The 21,297-nt window shown below is 34.0% G+C and overlaps 1 protein-coding gene across 1 annotated transcript in view; it reads left to right on the top strand.

The window, feature by feature from the left end:
* CFAP47 (cilia and flagella associated protein 47) overlaps positions 1 to 21,297 on the top strand; it is a gene marked incomplete at both ends in the record, with an annotated part of 300,742 nt that overhangs the window by 9,437 nt on the left and 270,008 nt on the right. The window contains 17 exons of the mRNA XM_082076298.1: positions 1,400 to 1,628; positions 2,267 to 2,427; positions 3,291 to 3,424; positions 4,009 to 4,244; positions 4,923 to 5,115; positions 6,794 to 7,007; positions 7,378 to 7,530; positions 8,972 to 9,161; positions 9,266 to 9,362; positions 10,603 to 10,819; positions 11,519 to 11,763; positions 12,774 to 12,904; positions 13,973 to 14,095; positions 15,462 to 15,593; positions 16,694 to 16,771; positions 17,343 to 17,487; positions 19,486 to 19,580. Coding sequence (XP_081932424.1) covers positions 1,400 to 1,628; positions 2,267 to 2,427; positions 3,291 to 3,424; positions 4,009 to 4,244; positions 4,923 to 5,115; positions 6,794 to 7,007; positions 7,378 to 7,530; positions 8,972 to 9,161; positions 9,266 to 9,362; positions 10,603 to 10,819; positions 11,519 to 11,763; positions 12,774 to 12,904; positions 13,973 to 14,095; positions 15,462 to 15,593; positions 16,694 to 16,771; positions 17,343 to 17,487; positions 19,486 to 19,580 — 2,773 coding nt within the window. The remainder of the gene's footprint in view (positions 1 to 1,399; positions 1,629 to 2,266; positions 2,428 to 3,290; positions 3,425 to 4,008; positions 4,245 to 4,922; positions 5,116 to 6,793; positions 7,008 to 7,377; positions 7,531 to 8,971; positions 9,162 to 9,265; positions 9,363 to 10,602; positions 10,820 to 11,518; positions 11,764 to 12,773; positions 12,905 to 13,972; positions 14,096 to 15,461; positions 15,594 to 16,693; positions 16,772 to 17,342; positions 17,488 to 19,485; positions 19,581 to 21,297) is intronic.

Genomic DNA, 21,297 nt, shown 5'->3' with positions numbered 1-21,297 from the left:
ATTATTAAGATATATGACTTTGAAGTTCAGTTCTTCCTGTTGCTGGTTTTTGTAGCCTGTTGGAAAAGGACATGAAATGAAAGGAAGAAAATTCTAGTGGAATGACAGTGGAGACAGTATCTTTATTTTGCCTCACAGTTACATCCTCCTTCATGTGATATTTTCGTTGGTTAATGAGTTTCAACCTTTTGGTTACAATGTATCATACTTTCTGCCTTTCCTTTGCTGTCCAGACTACCACCACTGTTTTCTTCACCCCATCTTGGTTAAATAGCTGCTCTCTCCTGCAGTTTATGTGGTAAATAGAAAGAACATAACTACACAGAGCTCAGATTTCAACCTTCACCCCTTCCCTGCCTTAAATTCTACATAATTCTCTCAGTGAATTTGGCATTTCTTTCCTTATCAAACCTTACACAAGTATATAGATGTATGTGTATATATGTATTTAAACAAATAGTGTAATATTAAAAGACTTACAATGGGTGTTTGACAGGAATTTGACTTGGAGAAATAGTAGAGTTTGGATGAAAATATCCAGATTATTTCCATTTGCCTTGTCATCTAAGCATTTTACTTCTCTGTGTAAGCAAAATTATTTTCAGAGGAATCTGCTCATATTTTTTGAGATTTCTTTTCTGTCTTGTAAAATCCCATAATCATGCGTCAGAATTTGAAAGAAGATGTTTAGAGAGTTTGATATCCCCTCCCAGATCCCTTGTGTAGTTATATATGTGGCTATTCAAAACAAAGTTGTTTGTTTGTTTGTTTGTTTTCCAAAAGGGTAGTTATTCTTGTAGAACAACAAATTATACTACTAAATTAGATTTTTTTTTTTTTCAACAAGATCAAATATGTTTTGTTCCAGGAGAATTCTACTAACAAATATTTGTATGTTGTTGATATAGTCCTTTGATGTTTTGTGGTATGATCAAGATGAACCATTCAGGCAGAAACAACAGTATTTCTTTTATGGTTATTCAGATAAAATTCTAGCTCCAGTTGCCTAAGAGAAAATTACTAAGTATATGCCAAAATTGGTATATAGATACAAAGATTCTCAGAAATAAGAGCAGTGTATTATTTGTGGACATCTCTGACTCTTTTGAGAAGCTGTATTGTTTCAAGCATTAAAAAAGGGAAAAAACTCAAAAAGCTCCTTAAAATTCCACTGCATAATGCCAGATTTTTCCTGGCTGGTAATATTTCTGTTAGGTATCACATCGTCGAGTACACTTTTTTTCCGCCCCCCCCGTCGCCGCTTAGTTGATCTATGGACAGCCATTGATTTAAATACTTTGATTAGATTCAGTTTTGTATGGGTTCTAATATAAACTAAATGAATTATTTCTAACACTTTTCTGCATTACCTATTGCTGCTTGCTACTCTTACTGACAGAGTGAATTTGCAAGGTCGTGGCTGTGCTGAAGTATGGATCAAAGCTGTTGTGGTTGAACAAATTCTTAAAGTCCTAGGAGTGTCTTGTGGAAATGTATTGGAATGCATTAACTTTGGACCAGTTTACTATGGGTCTTCAAAGACTGAACAAATATCTTTATACAATGAAAGTCCTGAGCGCATGGACTGGGTAGCAGTACTGGAAGACAATGCCGTTGGAGGAGAGATGGTAAGAAACAGTTCTGTTTTTAATTTTAGTTGAAAACTTGTTTTCATTTCTGCTTTTGCAATTTTTGTGACTCCTTGTTCATTTTCTAGTAGTTTTATTGGTGATGCTATTTTTCCTGATCTGCAGCCTTTCTGAAACTTCTGTCCATCCAACTATTTTTTTACTATAATTGAAGTTTAGAATTAAGTTTTTCAGATATTTCGGTTTCATTATGTGACATCTTAACAATGTTAAGTACATTCCCTGTGTTGTGTGGTTGCTTTTTTTTTTTTTTTTTTTTTTTTTTTTTTTTTTTTTAGTGGCTTCGCTTGATCTACTGGATTTCTTATAATTTTGTTAGAGTTATCAAAATGTATTTTGATTCTGTAAGATGTTAAGCATCTGTAGTTTCACTTTTTTTTTTCTCAGATAATAAATTCATCTGAGTGAGCATCATCTTTAAAAAAAGAAATTCAAAACATTGACATGAAATTTAAATTTTAAAATTGGTTAATTATCCATGTGATATGTAACTATGTCAGTTCTATTACTTACATTATGTCTTTCTACTTATGAGAGGTATGAAAATGTATGTGTAGGAAAAAAAAGGGAGGGAAGCAGAACAAGCTGACCTATTCCACATTTTGACTATTTTTTAGGGGACAGATCTTGAGGGAAGTGCAGATGCTGTTTTGCAAGACTTAAGCCTCAAAAACAGAACAAGAGATTTAGATGTTTCCACCTTGATCTTGTGCATTCCCAATCAAGGAACTTTGCTACCTTATGAGAAATCTTTGGTTACATTGTGCTTTAGTCCAAAGTGAGTGAGTAGTCCAAATTAGAGACACACACACACAAGCTGATTAGTCTAAATTATTCTGTGAAGAGCTGTGTTAGAAAATAATTTTTAGTTCACGTGTCCACAAATTTTTTTTCTGAATGACTTTTTATGTATTTATGTGTTAAAAGAAATTGCTTGGCATGATACTATAAATGAGAAAGCAAAGTCCGAATTGATTATCTGTGAATTATTTTATAATATATTAAGGATGTATTTGAATCAAGAATTGGTTAAGCGTGTTTTGTGAGAACAACAATTTTATTAGATTTTGCCAAGGGAACTAATTGCAGTTCTTTTTAAATATGTTGAATTCCTAAAGATGGTTGAGTTCTACAGTATCAAATTAAGTGCCTTTTTAATGACCGCAGATTTATTTAATAAAGATATAGTTTATGTGCAGCATTATGGAAGAATATATATATTTGATCACCAAGAGACTGAAGTGTTTTGGAGAGCTCTCATTCCATTAAGAAAATGTAAGCATAAGGAAACATTTATTCTTTGGCTAAGGAAAACAAAAAGAAAATGCGCTCCTGCCATTTTCCCTTACTAAAACTCTAATTACAAGGGATTACTATGCATGTAGTGTTAGTTTAGAAAACTGTTGTAGACTGAAAAAGATATCAAATGACTAGTATAATAAGCATACAGATATTGTTGAGCATAAGTTTGTTACTATTCCATTTTCTGACGGGAAGTATAAAGATCATTTGTTCAAGCTGCAACCAACAGCAAAGAAGCCAGACTGGATGATGAAAAATAAGGCTTCATTTTTGTGTGGGTTGGGGTTCAGCGGTTTGTTCTTTTGCCTGTCTTGTAATTAGAGATTGTGACTCTTACAGAAAACTTGATAGGGACTTTGGAGTGAGTGACTCACCCAGGAAACAAGATTACGTGTTGTTTCTGAGATTTGAAGCTGTTGGGAATAAAGATGGCTATCTGCAGACCCTCAGTGATGATACCACTGCAGTCACAAGTATGTTATTGGAAATGTATATAAATGATAAAACTATATATCTTGGAGCTGTTATTTATTTATTTATTTATTTATTTATTTATTTAATTTGTCTCTCTCTCACCTTAGCCCTTTTGTGGGAAACCTGTGTTTATTTATATCAATACAAATACATTATTGTAACTTACATCTTTAATGATTTGGCAGCAAGAACTCTTTGAATAGTGAGTAGAAAAAAGGAGGGAAATGTACATGCCATGAGTACCCCTGCTGGTAGTGAACACCTTGAACTTAATGATAAATGTAAATATTTGGAGAACATTAAAAAACCTAGCCATTTGCAAGTCACAAGCACTTTGGTATAGCAGTTTTGCATATTTTCAAGTGAATATTTGATCACCTTCAACTTCCTTAATGAGGGAATACATTATCTAACAGCTATTATAAGTAAGCATGTCTGTGTTTGGAGAAAATTGCATTATAAATCATATTGTATTATGGTATTATTTTGTTTTTGCAACAATACAACCACAGTATGATTTTTTTTTTTTTTTTCTGTTTGTAAACTAATAGGTTTGTTTGTTTGTTGTGTTTGTCTAATGCAGCAAATCATCCTCATCACACGGAGTTAGCTTTGACAGGTTCTGGGCTTCCTGTCATGTTAACTGTTAATCCAGGACCACTTATTAAGTTTATGGACTGTTTTTTTGGTGAACAAGCACAAGTTCTGTGCACACTCAAAAATGAATCTGAGTCCCTTCCAGTAACATTCAGCTTCCGCAAGACTGCTCACTTCAATATTTCTCCTGAGAAAGGGAAAATTAAAAAAAGATCTGCAAAGGTAATTACCTGTTTCTTTCAGTTTATGTAGACATGCAGATTACTTTGCAGTGGTTAGCGGTGGAGTTTCTTTAAGGTAAATCAGAATAACTCAATTTCACTAGCCCTGATGTTTAATATTTTCTCCCTATGTAGAATCTTCTAATGCTCTTTCCTGTACACAAGCAACAAGTATTATTCAAATTTGGAAAAAATAATTATAGTACTAAAGAAACTTTACCCATGTTTTTCCTGGCTTTGAATTTTTTATATTTTACTGACTTGAGAAGACTGATTTATACTCAAACTTTTGCAAGATCCTTTTCTTTTATTTCATTAAATTGCAAGTACTCTCGAGTAACACAACATTTCTTTTAATGGAAGAAACTTTTCCATATTTAAATCAAATATAGAGACATTTATAATTTCACAAAACTGTAACTCAGGGCACAAGAGGGAACAATTTGTGCCAGAAATGAGCAGGTGAGACTTTGCGGTGTTCCACTGTGTAGCAGTTTTATGTTTCCATATATTGCCAATTTACCTGTGGCAGCTGACATATTCTAAAAGCCCAGTTTTGAACACCTATCTTAGAAGTACACGTGGAGAGAAGTGACACAGGTAAACAGATAATGACACAAAACAAAAAGTCTTTTTGCTTTTCTGCTTTGTATGTCTCATAATGACTTTTCTTTTATAGGATGTGATATTTTCATTTTCTCCACATCAAATAGGAACATTTAAAGTGAAGCAAGTTGTTGATATTATTGGTATAAGACTAGAGAAAAATAATTTACAAGCTTTGAAGACAAAATCCTTTCACCGAATATATTTAAGCTTTATTGGTGTGTGCAAATCTAAACGAAAAAACATCCTATTCAAAATTAATCCTGGTAAGATGCTAAAAACATAAATGAAAAGTGATAAAGTGTTTTAAAAGTACACTTCTAACATTTCAAAGATATTTTTTTACTATAATTTGTTTGTTTTTTAAAAATTAATATCTCTTTGACTGTCGAGGGAATGCTCAATTGTATGACATATGCCCATAGGAGTGAAAAACAACGGCTAAAATAATGGTAAACCTCCCTCATATTTTAACTAAAAGTTAGCTATTAAAGCATAAGTTTTTGTTGTATGATTATTTAGCTTTTATAAATCAGAAAATAAAAGCTTCAGTTTTTGACAGCAATGCCATTCCAAAGTGCTAATGTTTCAGTTCTAACTAGAGAGATCCGTAAGGTACAGAAGAAAGTCAGGAAAGATAACGCGGTATTCTTTATTGATTAAAAGTAAATACTTCCGGATGAATTTGCTGGCAAATACCTGTCCCATGTCCTTTGAGTCTTCTCATCCTATGAAGCCTATGCCAGCATAAATAATCTTCCAGGATATGCAATAATTAGTCTCTAATTTGTTCCTCATATTCCTGCTGTGTCTCACAAACAACCACTTTACAGTAGATTTGACTCAGCCTGTCAATGGATTTTAAAACCAAAAATCCGGAACTCCTGCATTTTTCCTGCTTCAAAACCACAATTAACGTATGTTTCTGTAGATCAAAGATTTAATGTGGTATTCAAGATCTGTCAGCTTTTCTAAATGCTCTTGTTTACCATTTGCTTTATTAATGTCTCCATTCTGCTCCTATTTGCAAGTTTATAAATAGGTTATGAGGGATATCTGTACTCTATAGGCCACTGGTATCTGTGCTTTTTTTTTAAGCTTCATTGAAGTGTGGAAGGAAATTAATTTTTTTCAGGTCCTTATATAGATGAGTTCTCCATCTTCCTGTTCTCCCAGTCTCTGGCTGAATACCTGTCCTTGTCTCTCTGCATTCAGTGGAGGGGGGAAGAGACTGGAATGAAGCTTCTCACAAAATGAGCCTGCCTGGGCAGTGGAAGCTGTAATCACTCCTACAGTTTGGAGGATGGAAAGTAGGGGTTTTTTTTGTAACCCTTAGAGAGTAAAGCAAGGGTAAAGAGGGTAAAACCAATATGTTTAGTTTAATGTATCAATATTTTTGCCGGTGAGGGAGGAAGGTGCAGTTGAAGAATTGATATATGTATTTATTTATAGTGCTCTTTTAAACATGTGTCAGTTTGTGTAGGAGAGGTGAGCAAACACATGGCCTAGTTTCTGTCGTAATTTTTAACTTTAATGTATATGTGGTTTTATAAAACTTGAGTGAAAAGTATCTAATCTCTCTTGGGAGTTCTTTCTCAAAAGTCATGTTTGTGTTTGCAGCCCTTAAGACAAGCTTTAGGACACCACAGACAGAGGCAGATCGGTGTGTTTGGTTATGTGCACATGCAAGACAAAACATCACAGCCAGACATAGTAGTAGTTTGTGCTCTAGTGTTTGTCTACAATCTAGGCCAGGGAAGGTGGATGCCTGCTAGTATGGTCTGAACACCTTCTTCCTCTTGTCTGAGGAAAAGGGGATGAGTGACTGATTGTTGGGTTGCTGGGTGGACCAGTATAAATTAAGAAATATTTTTCTAATACTTTGCATTTTACTTAGAAAGTCTTAATGTAAGTGTATATAACGTGTTTTATTTGCATTTTAAGGTATAACACCAATGATTTCCAATGCAACTGGGCAGTTTGTAGTTGATGGCACAGGACAGTGCATGGATACAGCACCTGTGGCAATACTTAAATCAACCCAAACACAAGTTCATACTCACCGGATAAACAGGAATTGTAAGGATGATGCACTTATAGCTTTTCCTAATGACCGCGCAGCCAGCATTAGGCCTAGTGAACGGAATAAAAAGTACAGGTAAAAATTATACAAATATAATACTTAAACCACACATTTGTATATGACAGTTTACTCTTTTTTTTTTTTTTTTTTTTTTTTTTTAGGCTGAAAGTTCTTTTAAATTCATAACATTCTACTTAACCTTGAGCCTCTTGCACATAAATTTCTTGAGTTGCTTTTCTTATGTGAAACTACAAATCTAGCTATTACAGTTTCAATATTTCATTTTTATAGTTGCCTTTACAAGGTCAAATATTAATAATCAGCTGTGATAAAAATAATGTTTGCAATGAAATATGTATGTAGCAAAATCAATATTTTTTTTCCTAACAAGACTCAGATTCATTTTACATGTGTAGTGAAACTACAATTCTCTTTAAATATTTAGGACTATTTTCACAAAGACCGAGAGATATAATTACATAGATCCAGAATTTTCTTATACTGACGATGAACGACTGTCAAAAGAAGCACATAAGGAATACTATGCAGACTTCATTTCTAGTTTAAGACAGTGTTGTTTACAGAAAGATGCTGCTAGGTAAGACTTTGTTTAAAAAGGATAAGTAAATACTTTAGGCTCATATTAATAATATTTGTATATACATGCTGAATTAACTTAGTGACACCAGACATACACCTAAATTTGTGCCATGCTGAAATGCTTATGGTCTTGGGACCTTCATTTATAATGCATTCAAAACCCATTTTGTGCAAATGTTCGTTTAGACACTTAGAGATCACTTCCTGGGTAAAATGTAGGGACAGAGGCATGGAACTTAAAATAAGATGCCAAGTTTTAATAATAATTGGTTACAGTTCATAGGAAAACCAAAACATTTATTATGTTGGATTTCCTTTTTTTTTTTTTTTATAATAAATGGTACATATTTCCAACTATTATGTCTAGCTCACCCAATTGATGGATTCAGTGCATAAATTATGATATAATTTGTGGAATGAAGCAGATAAGATTAAAGGATTGTGGTCATCTTCTAGCCTTATAGTAAATTCATGCTTCATTAATCTGTGTGATTGGTTGGCATGCTGTAGAACAAAATCATGGAAAAGCAGAACTGACAGGTCTTCTACTTTTCCAAGTTTTATTAAAAAAAACCCCAACAAACCTGTAAAGCCTCTAAAACAAAAGAAGTAATACCTTAACAGTCTTAAGTTTACAAGATCCATTATTTGAAAATTAATAATGCCAATGCCTTATTCTTGTAATCTCAAATTACCTTGCTCTCTTTATATATGTCACGATTAAATCCTGCAGAGCTGTATTTAGTTTATGCATGCGCATTATGTACGGTTTTCTTGAAAAGAATTGTTGTGTAGTGAATGAACTGCTGTTTATATGACCATAACACATATGTTCAGGATATATTCAAGGCATGTGGCATGAGGAGCAAGAAAAGATAGGAAAATTTCACAGTTATCAGATGAATTTCATTGCTACTATCAAACATAGTAATAATTTTCTGAATACTTGGTATGAAACATCTGTGCAAGACCTCTGGAAGTTTCAAATCACTTGGTTTCAGGTGAAATTGATTGACTGGAGTTGAACTTTGACCAAGAAAGGCTAATTGCTTTGGAAATTAGTAGTCCAGGCATATACAATTGAAGGATCCTTTGTAGTCTTTCCATTTGCTGACTTTTAAGCACTTTACTTCACAACTTAATTGTTCTTTAAGAGGCATTTGAGACATGATATAGTATTTATATTTTGGTAGCCATAATGCTTGCACCATATTTAGTTAAGCACTTGCCACAAATGTGTGACAGATGATAATCCTTGCCTAAACAGTACAATAAAAGACTTTTCAAAGCATTTTCCAGACTTGAGCACTTATTATAATGAAATATTCCTACTTAAAGTATTATTTGTTATATTTAGAAATCTTAAGTAGTTTATTGTGTAGAACATTGAATACTCAAGCTTCCAGACTTCCATATTATGTTTTTCCCCTCCCTTATAGGCAGTTTTATAAATACAATAATTCTGTGAACATAGGCCTCAAACCAGCTGAAGGGCTTGTGTCACCAAGAATTTCAATCACAGATCTTCACAAGGAGAAGCTACAGTTTAAAATGCTTCCTTCAGATGAGAGTTGCCTATTAACGAGTAAAAAATTGGCAGCAATAGGTTCTAAATCTTCAATTAAAGAAGTAAGTTAAATACTTGAGTAGTAATGCAAGCATAATGTGATTACCATATAAAAAAGCGTAAGAATCTTGATCTGCACTGAGAAGATGTCTTGTGCTTATAACAGATTTGGAATGGGCTTAGTGCTGTGCCATCTTCTACCCAAGAGAAGGAAGATTGTAGACTAACCTTGACATCAAAGCAACTTCATCAAATACTCATTGGTAAGATTTTTTAATTTGGTTACTAAATACATATAGGTATAAAAGCACTTAATTATAGTAACACAATTTATGTTCATAGTACTTCACCTTAAATAGAAAATAGCTTAATTTGGTGGCAACTTGATCAGTACAGTAGTGTTAAACTAAAAATTTGTATTCTTCAGAAAGTACTGAGATATTATTAGATATGAACATTTAAAAGGAGAGCTTCCTTTAAAGACTGCTCAAACTACAGCCTAGTATAGAGAAATCAATACAGCTTAGGAGCGTTGCACATAGGAGCGTTGCTTTGTTATCGGATAGTATCTTGAACAACATTAATACCATCAAGGTTCATGGGAGTGTTCAGGATGTTTCCAGGAATTAACAGTGAAAAGTGATACCCCCAAAAGTAAAACTTCTTCAGAATCTTCCTTCAAAATAATTTCAGTGGAAGGCTCTGTGCTTAGGCGTAACACCTTGAAAGTCTGGTAGGAACGTATCAATTATATTATGAACACTTGGTACTAAAAGTGGTCTATTTTAAGGTCATTTTTTCTTCAGTAAAATTATTTAGCAACAAAGTGAAAATTTTCAATACTTTTGGGGCTTTTTTTAAAAAAAAATTTCAGTGAAGCCAGAACTTGAATAGTTGTGTATGCTGATACACTTCAGGAAAAGTAGAATAACAGAAACATATTAATACAAAGAATACTTAGAGTTTTGTAAGGTGCCGGATTAGTGCCATGAGCACTAAGGTTTGCAGACCACCATAAAAACTGGTGATAACAATAAATATAGTAGTGAGATAGTTCTGTCACCATCAAATTACATGCATTATTAAAACAAATGGTCACACATCATGGAGCAAATAAACAGGTTAGGTATACAAATTTTCAGTGAATTGCCGGTTATCTGGCCACTTAAATATCTGATTAATAAAAATATTCATGATTATTAATAATGCTTTTAGTAATCAGCACATTGCTTTTCCTATTTTAACACCTGGCTAACACAAACAGAATTAAGAATTAAGTTGGTGCTGGCTTTTGAATTGTAATACTGAAAACATTCACAGAACATGCATGGCATTTACTTCCAAATTTTCATGTGAATTTGTTCTGCTACAGGATTGTTCTAGCTGACTGATTCTGTAATTTGAGGAAGTAAAATATTTTGATTGTGATGTTTTTGTAGTTATTCTTCCATACATTAACTTCTAGTTTTTAATGTTGAAGTTTTGATTTCTTATGTGTTTCAGGTCCTTCTACTATAGATTTTGGTGACGTTTGTGTGCATTCTACAACAGCCAGAAAACTGCATATCATCAATAACTTATTAGTTCATATATGGATACAAATTGAGATTGAAATTGATGAATTGCAGCAGACGAGCCCATTGTCTCAGGTGGTGCCTCCTCTTACAAAGACTCATATTCCAGTTGTATTTGAGACAAACACTCTTGGAATGTTTAAAAAGTAAGGCTTCTTACATTTGGATTGATTTACATATTTTCTTTGCAGTAGCATGATAAAGAAAATCATGTGTCTGGTTTAAATTCAATGTAATTTTGATAGGTGTTAATGGTGTACATTTATTTGTGGTGATATTGCAATAGTTAATGCAGTTTTATTTTGCAAAATTTTGCTAGCATAGTAATGTTTCTTAGGGTTTAAAACAAACAAGCAAATGGCATAAACAACCACCCCAAACCAAACTATTCTGTCAAAAGCCCAAACAGCCACAGATATATTAGGGAAAAAAGTTTATTATTACAGTGTTTTTTTAGGAGAAATTTTATGGAAAATACTGTGCTCTTTTTGGCATAGTGTTGCATCACTGCATCTATGCTCAGACCTTTTGATGGACCTCATGGGTAAATGTATAGGCAAACCATTTTGTAGCCTTCTCATATGCAAACAGAACTCTCACTTTAGTAATGTTGTTAAAATGACTGTATGAGGTAGATCATCCTTTAGGATCATCTTCCCTTTTAACATGATTTAAGCTGTTTGCAAAACAATTACAACTTGGCTTCTCTTGTCACTCTTAACTGTGTGTTCATACTCAGTTATTTTGTTCAGTATTTTCTTGCTAATTATTACATTTCACATAACTATTACTCTGACTACAACATAATGTGTACAAATATTGAGAAATATATATTTTTGTTACAGATCTTTCACTTACACAATAAACAACCAACACCCTGGGCACGTGCTGGTAGTTGCAAAAGCTGTGTCTGTTGAACTTGAGCTGTCTGCAAGGGAACTGATCTTAAATCCTACTCCTGGCTACCTAGCAGGGACAGAATTTAGAACAACTGTCACACTATACAATCCCAGAAACCATCCTGCAGGATTTACTTGGAAACATATAAATACACATAGAGGAATCGCATTTTCTATACAACCAGCCAAAGGTATAGTATGCAAGTACAGTGTGTGTGCATGTATCTTAAATTTCAATAATGTTAAGACAAATGTTCAGCTGATGCTATAAGCTATATTTGTTAGATTTGGGTCAATATCGGTGTATCCCCAAAGCAGCATCAGATTAGAGTGTTAATTAGTACTATAGCAACACTCCCTGTATAAGCCCTACCATGAATGCGTACTCAATGGAGTTCATTGTTTCTATGTCCAGCAAGCAGCACTGACCATTTTTCTCAGCACAAATTGCTGATATTTCAAAAGTGAGGCACCTATTTAATAGCAGTGAGCATTATCATACAGCTCATCAGGATAGGAAATTTTCCAAAAGCACTGTATGAATGAAACTGTTAAAAATTTGATGTAGACAGTCTGAGTGACACAAAAGGAATTCAATCTGGGATTAGTTTCCACTTGCATGATCGATCAATATTTGTTAGAAGTGTGTGAGACATTAGATTTTACCTTTCCTTTGAAAGACAGTGTTCTGTAGGAGTATGTTTGAGCTCCATTATTAAAGAGCTAACTGCTAACTGAATTGGCATTGTACAATTGAAACAAGAACTGGCTGGATCAGGAGCTCGGTGTGCTCTGATTCTTGAGAAAATATATTTCTGCTGATACGAGTTTAGAATCAATTGCAAGTGAGAAAATGTGCATAGTCTTATCCAAAGGTGTTATTTTACAGGAAGAATAGTCTGTTCTTTTACTTTTTTCAACATTGACTATTTGAGTAGTTCATGGCTAGAGAATACCAGTGAACTTTTAGTGTGTTTAACTGCAGGATCCTAATAAATAAATTATGCAATTGTCATGAGAATTCAGAAACTAATTTTACTTAATTCAGCATACTGTTCAACACCTTTGGAATATAGGCTTAGTCTTGTCTAATAGAAGGTAATTTCACTTTAATGTGCTTGTGTTATTTCTAATTATACAATGTAATTTGATAATTGTACACGTGTATGCTGTAACACGTACATTATGCAAATTTATTTAGGCTTCGTGGAGGCCTATAGAGATCTGGACTGTGAAGTTGTTTGGCATCCAGGGTTCAGCTCTCCAAGAGCAGGAGAATTCAACTTGTGTGTGCGTAAAGGAAACAAAATTAAGTTGAAATGTTTGGCAAAGGTAACAATTCATATAGCAGATTTAGAGGAGCAAAATTTGTGTTTTTTTAGCAAGTAATTTCTTAAATATATTTCTATTATCATGTATTAAAAAAACTACTTTAATTTCATATAGCTTTATTTGAGATGTTTAACAAAGAATATTACTCCACAGACATGTTGGAGAAGGCAAGCCAAAGACAATTTGCCTTTTTCTTGCTGCTCGATGTTATACTTCTTTTGACACCACAACTTAGTGGTCATTATAGATAAAGCAGTAACTGCTCTTCTTGGCTTACTTAGTTTAGCCAAACAAAGGGTTGAGAGGTGGTATGATAGTTCTTCAGATATATATTAAAGTGATAAAAATCAAGGTGTGTGTATATTTCAGAGCTTCAGGGTAACAACAGGCTGTAACATAATTTTGTGTTGTTATTTGAACATGGTATTTGATAATTTGAAAGGCAGTCTTCTGGATAGTCTTCTAAACAATGAAATTTGCCTTAGGTTAATCGTTTGTTATCCTGTGTTACATGGCAGGGAGTGTGAAGGAGACAGACTGTAGTTGGTGTGGTTTTATTTTTTTATTTTTTTATTTTTTTATTTTTTTATTTTTTTATTTTTTTATTTTTTTATTTTTTTATTTTTTTATTTTTTTATTTTTTTATTTTTTTATTTTTTTATTCCTCCCAGTATATAAACCAGGATGTGTGTAAATTAGAATATTAGCATTTCTACTGCTATTAAAATCTCTGAAGTATCTTGTTCTGATCACACATTTAGGATTAAAGTAATGACAGAGCTTGTGCTGTTAATTTAAATTCAATTAAAATACTTTTGTTTGTCTTGAAGCTGGCTCAGAAAATATCTCTGGGGTTGTATCTGCTCGCTTTGAATCTAGATGAGTTCAATACATTGGGTAAATCTTGTCTCACATTTAAATGGTGTTTGTCTATTCAAATACTTCTAATTTATGCATTTCCAGAAGTATATTAGGTCATTATGTAATGAAAAGAAAATTAGGCTGAAATATTTATTTGTAGTCAGTAATATGTTATTTATTTTGCTTATTTTCTCTTCTTTTTTATAGCTTGGTACTACTAAAGTTCAGTTTTTGGAACAAAGGATACCCTTCAATCATAGTCCAATGGGTTTATCTACTTGTAAGAAGGCCATTCTTCAAAACATAGGGCACAATCATGCATACTTCCAAGTAAGCTAACGTTATTTTTAGCACATCTAATTTCTTGGGGTGGGGAAGAAGAAGGTAGTTCATTTTATGAGATCATGTTACAGTTTTGTGTTCTCAGTTGTTAGATACACATCTACTTAAGGTTTTGTCTAGTTTTCTGAAGAAACAAGATTTATGTGACTAGGAATTCTGTCCCTCTGTCAAATTTGGACTGATGGATAGATGGAGCAACAGACAAGCAAGGTGGTTATGGTCTAAAAGATTCTGGAAGTTTCATGAGAACCAGTGGTAACGATAAAACCCCATACTGGTGTACCCTATGAAAAAGCAGTTGTAACTTGGATGTTTTTATATTTTGAGAGACAAAGCAAACTGCCTGGTCATCCTTATTCATACTGACTGTCCAGGCAGTGCATGCATGGACACAGACCAGTCATAGCAAGTGTGATTGCTTTGCTAGACTAACATCTGAGAGGAAGGTGGGCTGTAACACGAATTGGGCTTACCCAAGATGAGATGGATGCCAGAGTGGCAAAGACATAATACATGACTTAGTAGGAAACCTATCTGCATTAGTTCTCCTGATCCCAGAAGAATTTGCTGTATTTATTTAGTGAAGTGAAATAATTTTCATTAAAGTCCTCAGAATTTTTGTTACTACAGTATTATGGTACTAAGAAATTTGATTTGATTTGTACCGTATTTCTCTGTTCATCAATGGAGCATTGTAATAACAAGTGTTATTACTACACTCTTGGAGGCTGGGCCTGAAAGAATAAAATCAGCATAATCAATAAGACAAACATACCTAGCATTCTAAAGCCTCCACATATACCCTTCAGCCAAGTGATGTCTGGTTGGTCTTGGTCATTCTCTCTTGTGTAGCTATGCTTTGAATTAAAGTTTGGAGTGCATTAGAAGAGAATAAATTCTATTTTGTCCATACTAATTGTGGCTAAACTGAGTATTTACTCCTAGTATTATGACTGAACTTTATGGCATTAGGATCCTGTGTCCTGCCTTCTTACTGTGAATGGCAAAAAAGAAGTTATCAATTTATCTGTCTCTGAAAAAATGCTTTGTAGCTTACTCTGAACACTTGCTAGATAGCAAATCTTTATTTTAATAACTCATGAAAACAATTTGAAAACCAGAATGTGAAATTTCCAATTGCTGTGCAAAAATGATTTCATAATAGAAATATGTTATTTATTTTGTTTACCTGTATTTTTGCCCCAAACTTCTAAGTCTTAGTCAGCATTATGTATTATGAATGTTCTCCTTGTAAGAATATAAAATCTTCATGATAGATATACTGGTATTTTTTAGCAAAGCAAAACAAAACACCTTTTGCAGTATTATTAATATTTCATGTTTGTGTTTGAAGGTTCTTGATACAAACCCACTTCCTGGAATGATGATCACCCCTTCTGAAGGGGTAGTTCCTGTGGGAGGCCATGCTGATCTCAGAATCTGTTTCACTCCGATTGCAAAAATGAGTTTTGATACAAGAGTAGAGGTATTCAAAACTGGAAGAATTTGTCTCTTGAGTTTTGTGTTTTGTGTTTATTTGTGGAGATGTATGTACATTTAAGCATTTTCTGGATTTTTTTCTCCAGTGTGCTACAGCTTTTTAAGAAAAAAAATGTTTCTTACAGCAGTTGATGGCTGCTATAACATATTCTGTTATTTTGGTCTCAGTCCTCCTCTGAAGTATCAAAACAACCTTGCAGTTTGAGCTGATTCATATTATACCATTGGCAAACTGTTGACATGAACGTGTGATTGTCTTCAGAAGATCACGTAGACATATCTGCAGTTCTTATGGTCTACAGAGGAGCAGCACTGGAATACTGCAATGTCTTTAATTTTGTGACTTCTTTTTGTGGTCTTCTCAGAGACGGATTTTCTAGTAGATTTGATGTGATAATAGCAGTGCAATAAACATCTAATCCTATTTTTTTTTTCTGTATACCTGCTTCCTGAACTTGTCCTTGATCAGATAAGTGAGAACAGGAAAAAGGATGCTACCATGAACCTGATCTTTGCTCCCTTTTCTGACTCTAATCCTGGATTCTCCATCTTCTATGGCTGCCTACATTATGCTTGCTAAATCTAGTATCCATTTCTTTTTCCCACTTCTAAACCCAGATTTAGCATTGCTCAGAACAATAGTATCTACTTTGTATGAGCAGCTCTGTCAAGCAATTTGTGTTGTGTTATATTTTCCACTCAGCTTTCTCCTGCAGAAGACTGGTCTTTCCTAAAGCTTTGACAGCTATGACTATCCTAGAAATGGCAGGCTACAGAGGCATGATAGATCCAGTGAGATGTGGTTTCAAAGAAAAATCAGTCTCACTCTATATATGTGTTCTAGACAATGAAGGCATTTTCTCTACCTCTATATTTCTATAACAAAACCACGTTATATTATAAGGGAAGAGTTGTTTTCGTATTTTCATTACAAATTCTGCTGAAGGTCTCTCTCCACTCTGTATCTGTGGAGTACTGTTTTTGTTTTGTTTTGTTTTCTAAATATATTTTTTCACATATTTATGACAGATTTGCTGACATAATTATGTTAAAATTACCTTCTTACACTGTCATCCATTCACTTAGGTATCAGTGCGAAATTCAGAAGTACTAGAGCTTAGGATTGCTGGATTTGTAGAGATCCCCGAAATAAACATTGATGTGGTAAGTATGAAGAAATTGTGGCAATTGGTAAGACTGATAGTTTTGCTTTATCTAGACATCCAAGTGGCTCATCTCTACTTTGTATTTTTCATTTTTTGTATAATAACTTCCTGAGAAAATTATCAAAGAGAAAAACTTAGGAAATTAAAAACTAAATGTACATATAACAGTTGCACTGACCAATAGCTGACAGCTTTAGCTTTTGAACTTGACAATGTGGAAGAAAACTGTTAAAAGGGAGAGGATTTCTTTAAGCTAGTTGTAGGAAAAAAAAATGCATTGAGGAAAAAGGAATCAAGTGATCTGTTTAATGAATGATGAAAACTTTCCCGATGGTGTAACTGGACTTATTGTATTGAATTCTGAACTGTTGTGTTTTATGTCCTGGAAAGATTTTAAAGATAAAAGTTATGCAAGACAATTGATTAACCAAGACTACGAGCATATTATAAATTTTGAATCCTCGAGCAATTATATTTTTCACAGTTTGTTCAATTATAAACTTTACCTAACGGTGCTTTGACTCTTTTTTTTTTTTTTTTTTCCTTTTTCTTTTTCTTTAAACTTACAGGGACTATTTGACTTTGGTGGTGTTTATGTTGGCTCTACAAAATCAATTCCCTTTTTGCTGCAGAACATGGGACAAGCATGTACTAGAGTGGAGTTTGATTTTTCTAAGTATAAGGATTTTAAATTGAATCCTAGTGACCATTCAGGTATTTGCTTTTGCTACATCAGAATTTTCGTTAAGTAAAGGACGGATAATGCTCAGAGAAAATTTGTCAAACTAATTCTGGTATATATTTTTTTCTAATTTAAGAAAACCTAAAGTTATCGTTTTGAAAATGCTTGCCAAAAATAAGCACTTGGAAAATGTCAGGTTTCCTGTAGATTTTTTTTCCCTACAGTTGCTGAGGTATATACCAGTTAAAATGAAACAAAAAAACCAAAAAACCCCAAATAAACAAAATAAAACTGAATAACTGTACTAATTTCCTGTTCATGGACTTTACTCATGGTTTTGATAATGTTTATCCCTCAGTTAATTCATCATCAGTATAAAGGTCTGGACTTTTTCCTAATGGTACAGAGTGTCTGCAGGTTCATCACAGGACCTCAGTTCTACATGATGCCCAGCTCAGAATAACATGGGGGCAATATGGGGAATTAGGTTGCTATTCTTTGTTTCTTGCTAGAACTAGTGTGGATTCTTATCCTTTACCCATTGTTGCTCATCACTTTCCTGCTTCAGTTCTGGCATCTCCTTTGCTGTTCCAACAGATTTATCCATGAAGAAATTTTGCAGCTATGCTTTTATATCCTCTTGACCCTCAGAATATTGTGTCCAGTTCTGGGCCCCTCAGTTCAAGAAGGACAGGGAACTTCTTGAGAGAGTCCTGCATGAAGCCACAAACATGATTAAGGGAGCGGAGCATCTCCTTTATGAGGAAAGGCTGAGGGAGCTGGGTCTCTTTAGCTTGGATTAGAGATGACTGAGGAGTAGCTTTATTAATGTTTACAAATATGTAAAGGGTGAGTGTCACAAAAATGGAGCCAGGCTCTTCTCAGTGACAACCAATGATAGGACAAGGGCAATGGGTACAACCTGGTACACAGGGATTCCACATAAATATGAGAAGAAAATTCTTCTCAGTGAGGGTAACAGAACACTGGAACAGGCTGCCCAGGGGGGTTGTGGAGTCTCCTTCTCTGGAGACATTCAAAACCTGCCTGGACACATTCTTGTGTAACCTCATCTAGGTGTTCCTGCTCTGGCATGGGGATTGGACTAGATGATCTTTCGAGGTCCCTTACAATCCCTAACAGTTTGTGATTCTGCATGAAATCAAGACTCTTTCTTTTTCAAGACAGTATTATAATATTTAGTTGTATCATTATGTAGAATTGTATGTGGATGATGCCAAAAAATGAACTGACAAGAACAGAGGGGTTTTCTTGCCATGTGGTAGACTTCAAAGGGAAGGTGAGGGCTCCTTGTCAGACATCTTAACTTGGAAGAGAACTGTAAGACTGTCTGCAACAGGCAACTGACCAGCTTGGGGATTGACTCATTGCAGGTGATTTCTAGATCAGTTTGTGTTTGAAATAATAATGTGACATCTAGTCAGACCCAGTGCTGTTCAGATGTTGAATACTGGATGAATACTGATCCTTGTGTTCCAGGATGAATATTGATCTCAGAGGAATGCTAACTTGTTTAATGTAAACTCATGCTTCTCCCAGTGCCTTAAAACTGGACATGAAAGTCTGAAACATGAAGCAAGCCTTAGTGGTAGACTTCTGTAGTCTAGATTGTACCTAAATTTCATTTAGAAAACCAGTTTCAGGCAACATTTTTTCTCCCTGTGGTATTAGTTTTCATTATTTAGTTTAACTGTTTTTGCCTAATGCTTTTATTCTAAGGTAAATGCCAGTGATGTGTCTGTCTTTGTTTGTTTGTTTTTCTCTGAAATATTGTGTTCTCTCAAATCAATAACTTTAATGAAAGTTGCTGGTGATTACTCCTTCTCAAAATTACCCCTTCAGAATCCTTATGAGAAATACTACATTCATTCATAACTTTGCAAGAAAGGCTTACCATACAGATATGTAGATAACTTATGCTGGAAATCGCTTTGAAATACTGCAGCTATTTCAAAGGTCATATTTGTTGCAATAACAACTGTAATTTGATTCTGATTTTTGTTTGACAGTGGTTGACTGCTGTTCTTCAAAGCCACATTTGTATTCCGTTAACTTAAAGGGAAAGTCAGCTCTGCAATGCTTGCTGTCCTTCATGCCAAAAGAGGTAGGTTTATGGGGCAGTGCTGATTATGATAAATTAAAATCATGCTTTGTGATATTTCTATAGTGAAAGAATATGGACATTTTAGATGCACATTTTAGTGTGTGCAACGGTATTGTAATAGTAACCCAGTTCTTAAGAAAAGAAGTTCTGAAATAACCTTTATATAACTTTTGCTGCTTTCCTTTAATGTTCGCATACACAAAGAAAACATACTTTCTCAATGACTTAAAAATACAAAAGGTATAAACTTAAACTGAAATGTCTTACCACACATTAATTAAATCATTGAAAAAGCTGGCAGTCATTTTCTTTTTGTAGCTATTCATGCCTTAACTCTCAGATGACCAAGGGACTGTAGAAGTAGAAGTAGCAGAGGAGTTTTACGTGTCATGAAGATTGGCAAAGTTGCTTCCTGATTGAGCTATTTAAGGGAAACCAGCTGAAGATACAAGATTTTATGGGTTAGTTTTACATCAGGAAAATAGCATTTTATTGGCAGTAGGTGTCAATAGAGAGTGCTATAGAAAATTTTAAATCTAAACCTGTTGAACAGTGCTTTAGAAATTGAAGGTTTGGGGTTTCCACATATTTGGAGAACAATGACCTGAAAGAAAACGTAGTCTTGGATATTAAGCACCAGCTTCAGAACAAGCAGCTGGGGACCATTTCTAGAGCACATAAAGTGGTTGCATTAGCTGCATTTTTAACTTAAAAAATGTCAGAGACAATGAGTCTTTGAAGGGTCAACAATATAATTTTTTTACTGTTACCCCTCTCTCTCCTTCCCAGCAATTTAGTTTTTGAATAAAAGGTAATTCCTTTGTTGAAAGCATAATTCAAATAATATTTACATATTACAGGCCATGTGTGGTAACACTGTGATTTTTTTTCCTCTTATTACTGTCAGCTTAGATTGTATGTATATGTGGAAGCTATTGTGAAGTAACTGATGGTGTGAATTTATGATGATTTTTCCTGACAGAAAATGAGTCAATAGATTAATAAAAAATGACCTATTTCAAACCAAATTAATTTCCTCCTATAGCATAGCAGACCTTGAGGTTAGGGGAGAAGCAGTAGATGTCATATCTTTAAGCATCTTGACACTGACTGATGCAACGTTCTCATAAGCAAGGTTCTCAGATTTAGACTGGTTACAGTGTTAGGAAAGCATGTAGTTGTTTGCTATCAGTGATCTATTGTCCAACTGGAGAGAAACTCAGTAGGAAAAGTGCTGACATTTTTATTTAGGTAGGAAAGGTCAATAGCAGAAATGCAAGACAAGATAATGATGTTGAAGTAATCTATATGTAAGGTAACGTAGATCACAAGCTGAACAAGAATTAAGAATAGAGGCAGACACTATACTGATTTATGTAATTAGGAATAATGTTAGTTGAGAAAGAAAATAATTATTGTAATCAGTGCTGTAAACACCTCAGATGAAACAGTTTTCCCAATTGGGTACCATGCTTAAACAAAAAAGTGGGAAAATTTCTCTTGGAAAGACAGTCCAAAAGAAAGCAATGGAAATGATCAGAAGTCCAGAAACCACAAATTCTGCAAACAGTTGAGCGAACTTCCAATATTCTCTGGAATAGAATTGATACGTGCTTGTTCACTGTCATAGATAGGTGATAGGTAATGAGTAATGGGTTTAAATTATAGCAGGTGGATTCGATTGGATATGAAAACTCATCGTAGCAAAAAGAATCAA

The sequence above is a fragment of the Streptopelia decaocto genome (genome assembly GCF_964273445.1).
Source record: "Streptopelia decaocto genome assembly, chromosome: 1".
In the NCBI taxonomy this organism is placed as follows: Eukaryota; Metazoa; Chordata; class Aves; order Columbiformes; family Columbidae; genus Streptopelia; species Streptopelia decaocto.
Note: the sequence above shows the minus strand (reverse complement) of the source record. Positions and strands in the feature narration are given on the sequence as shown.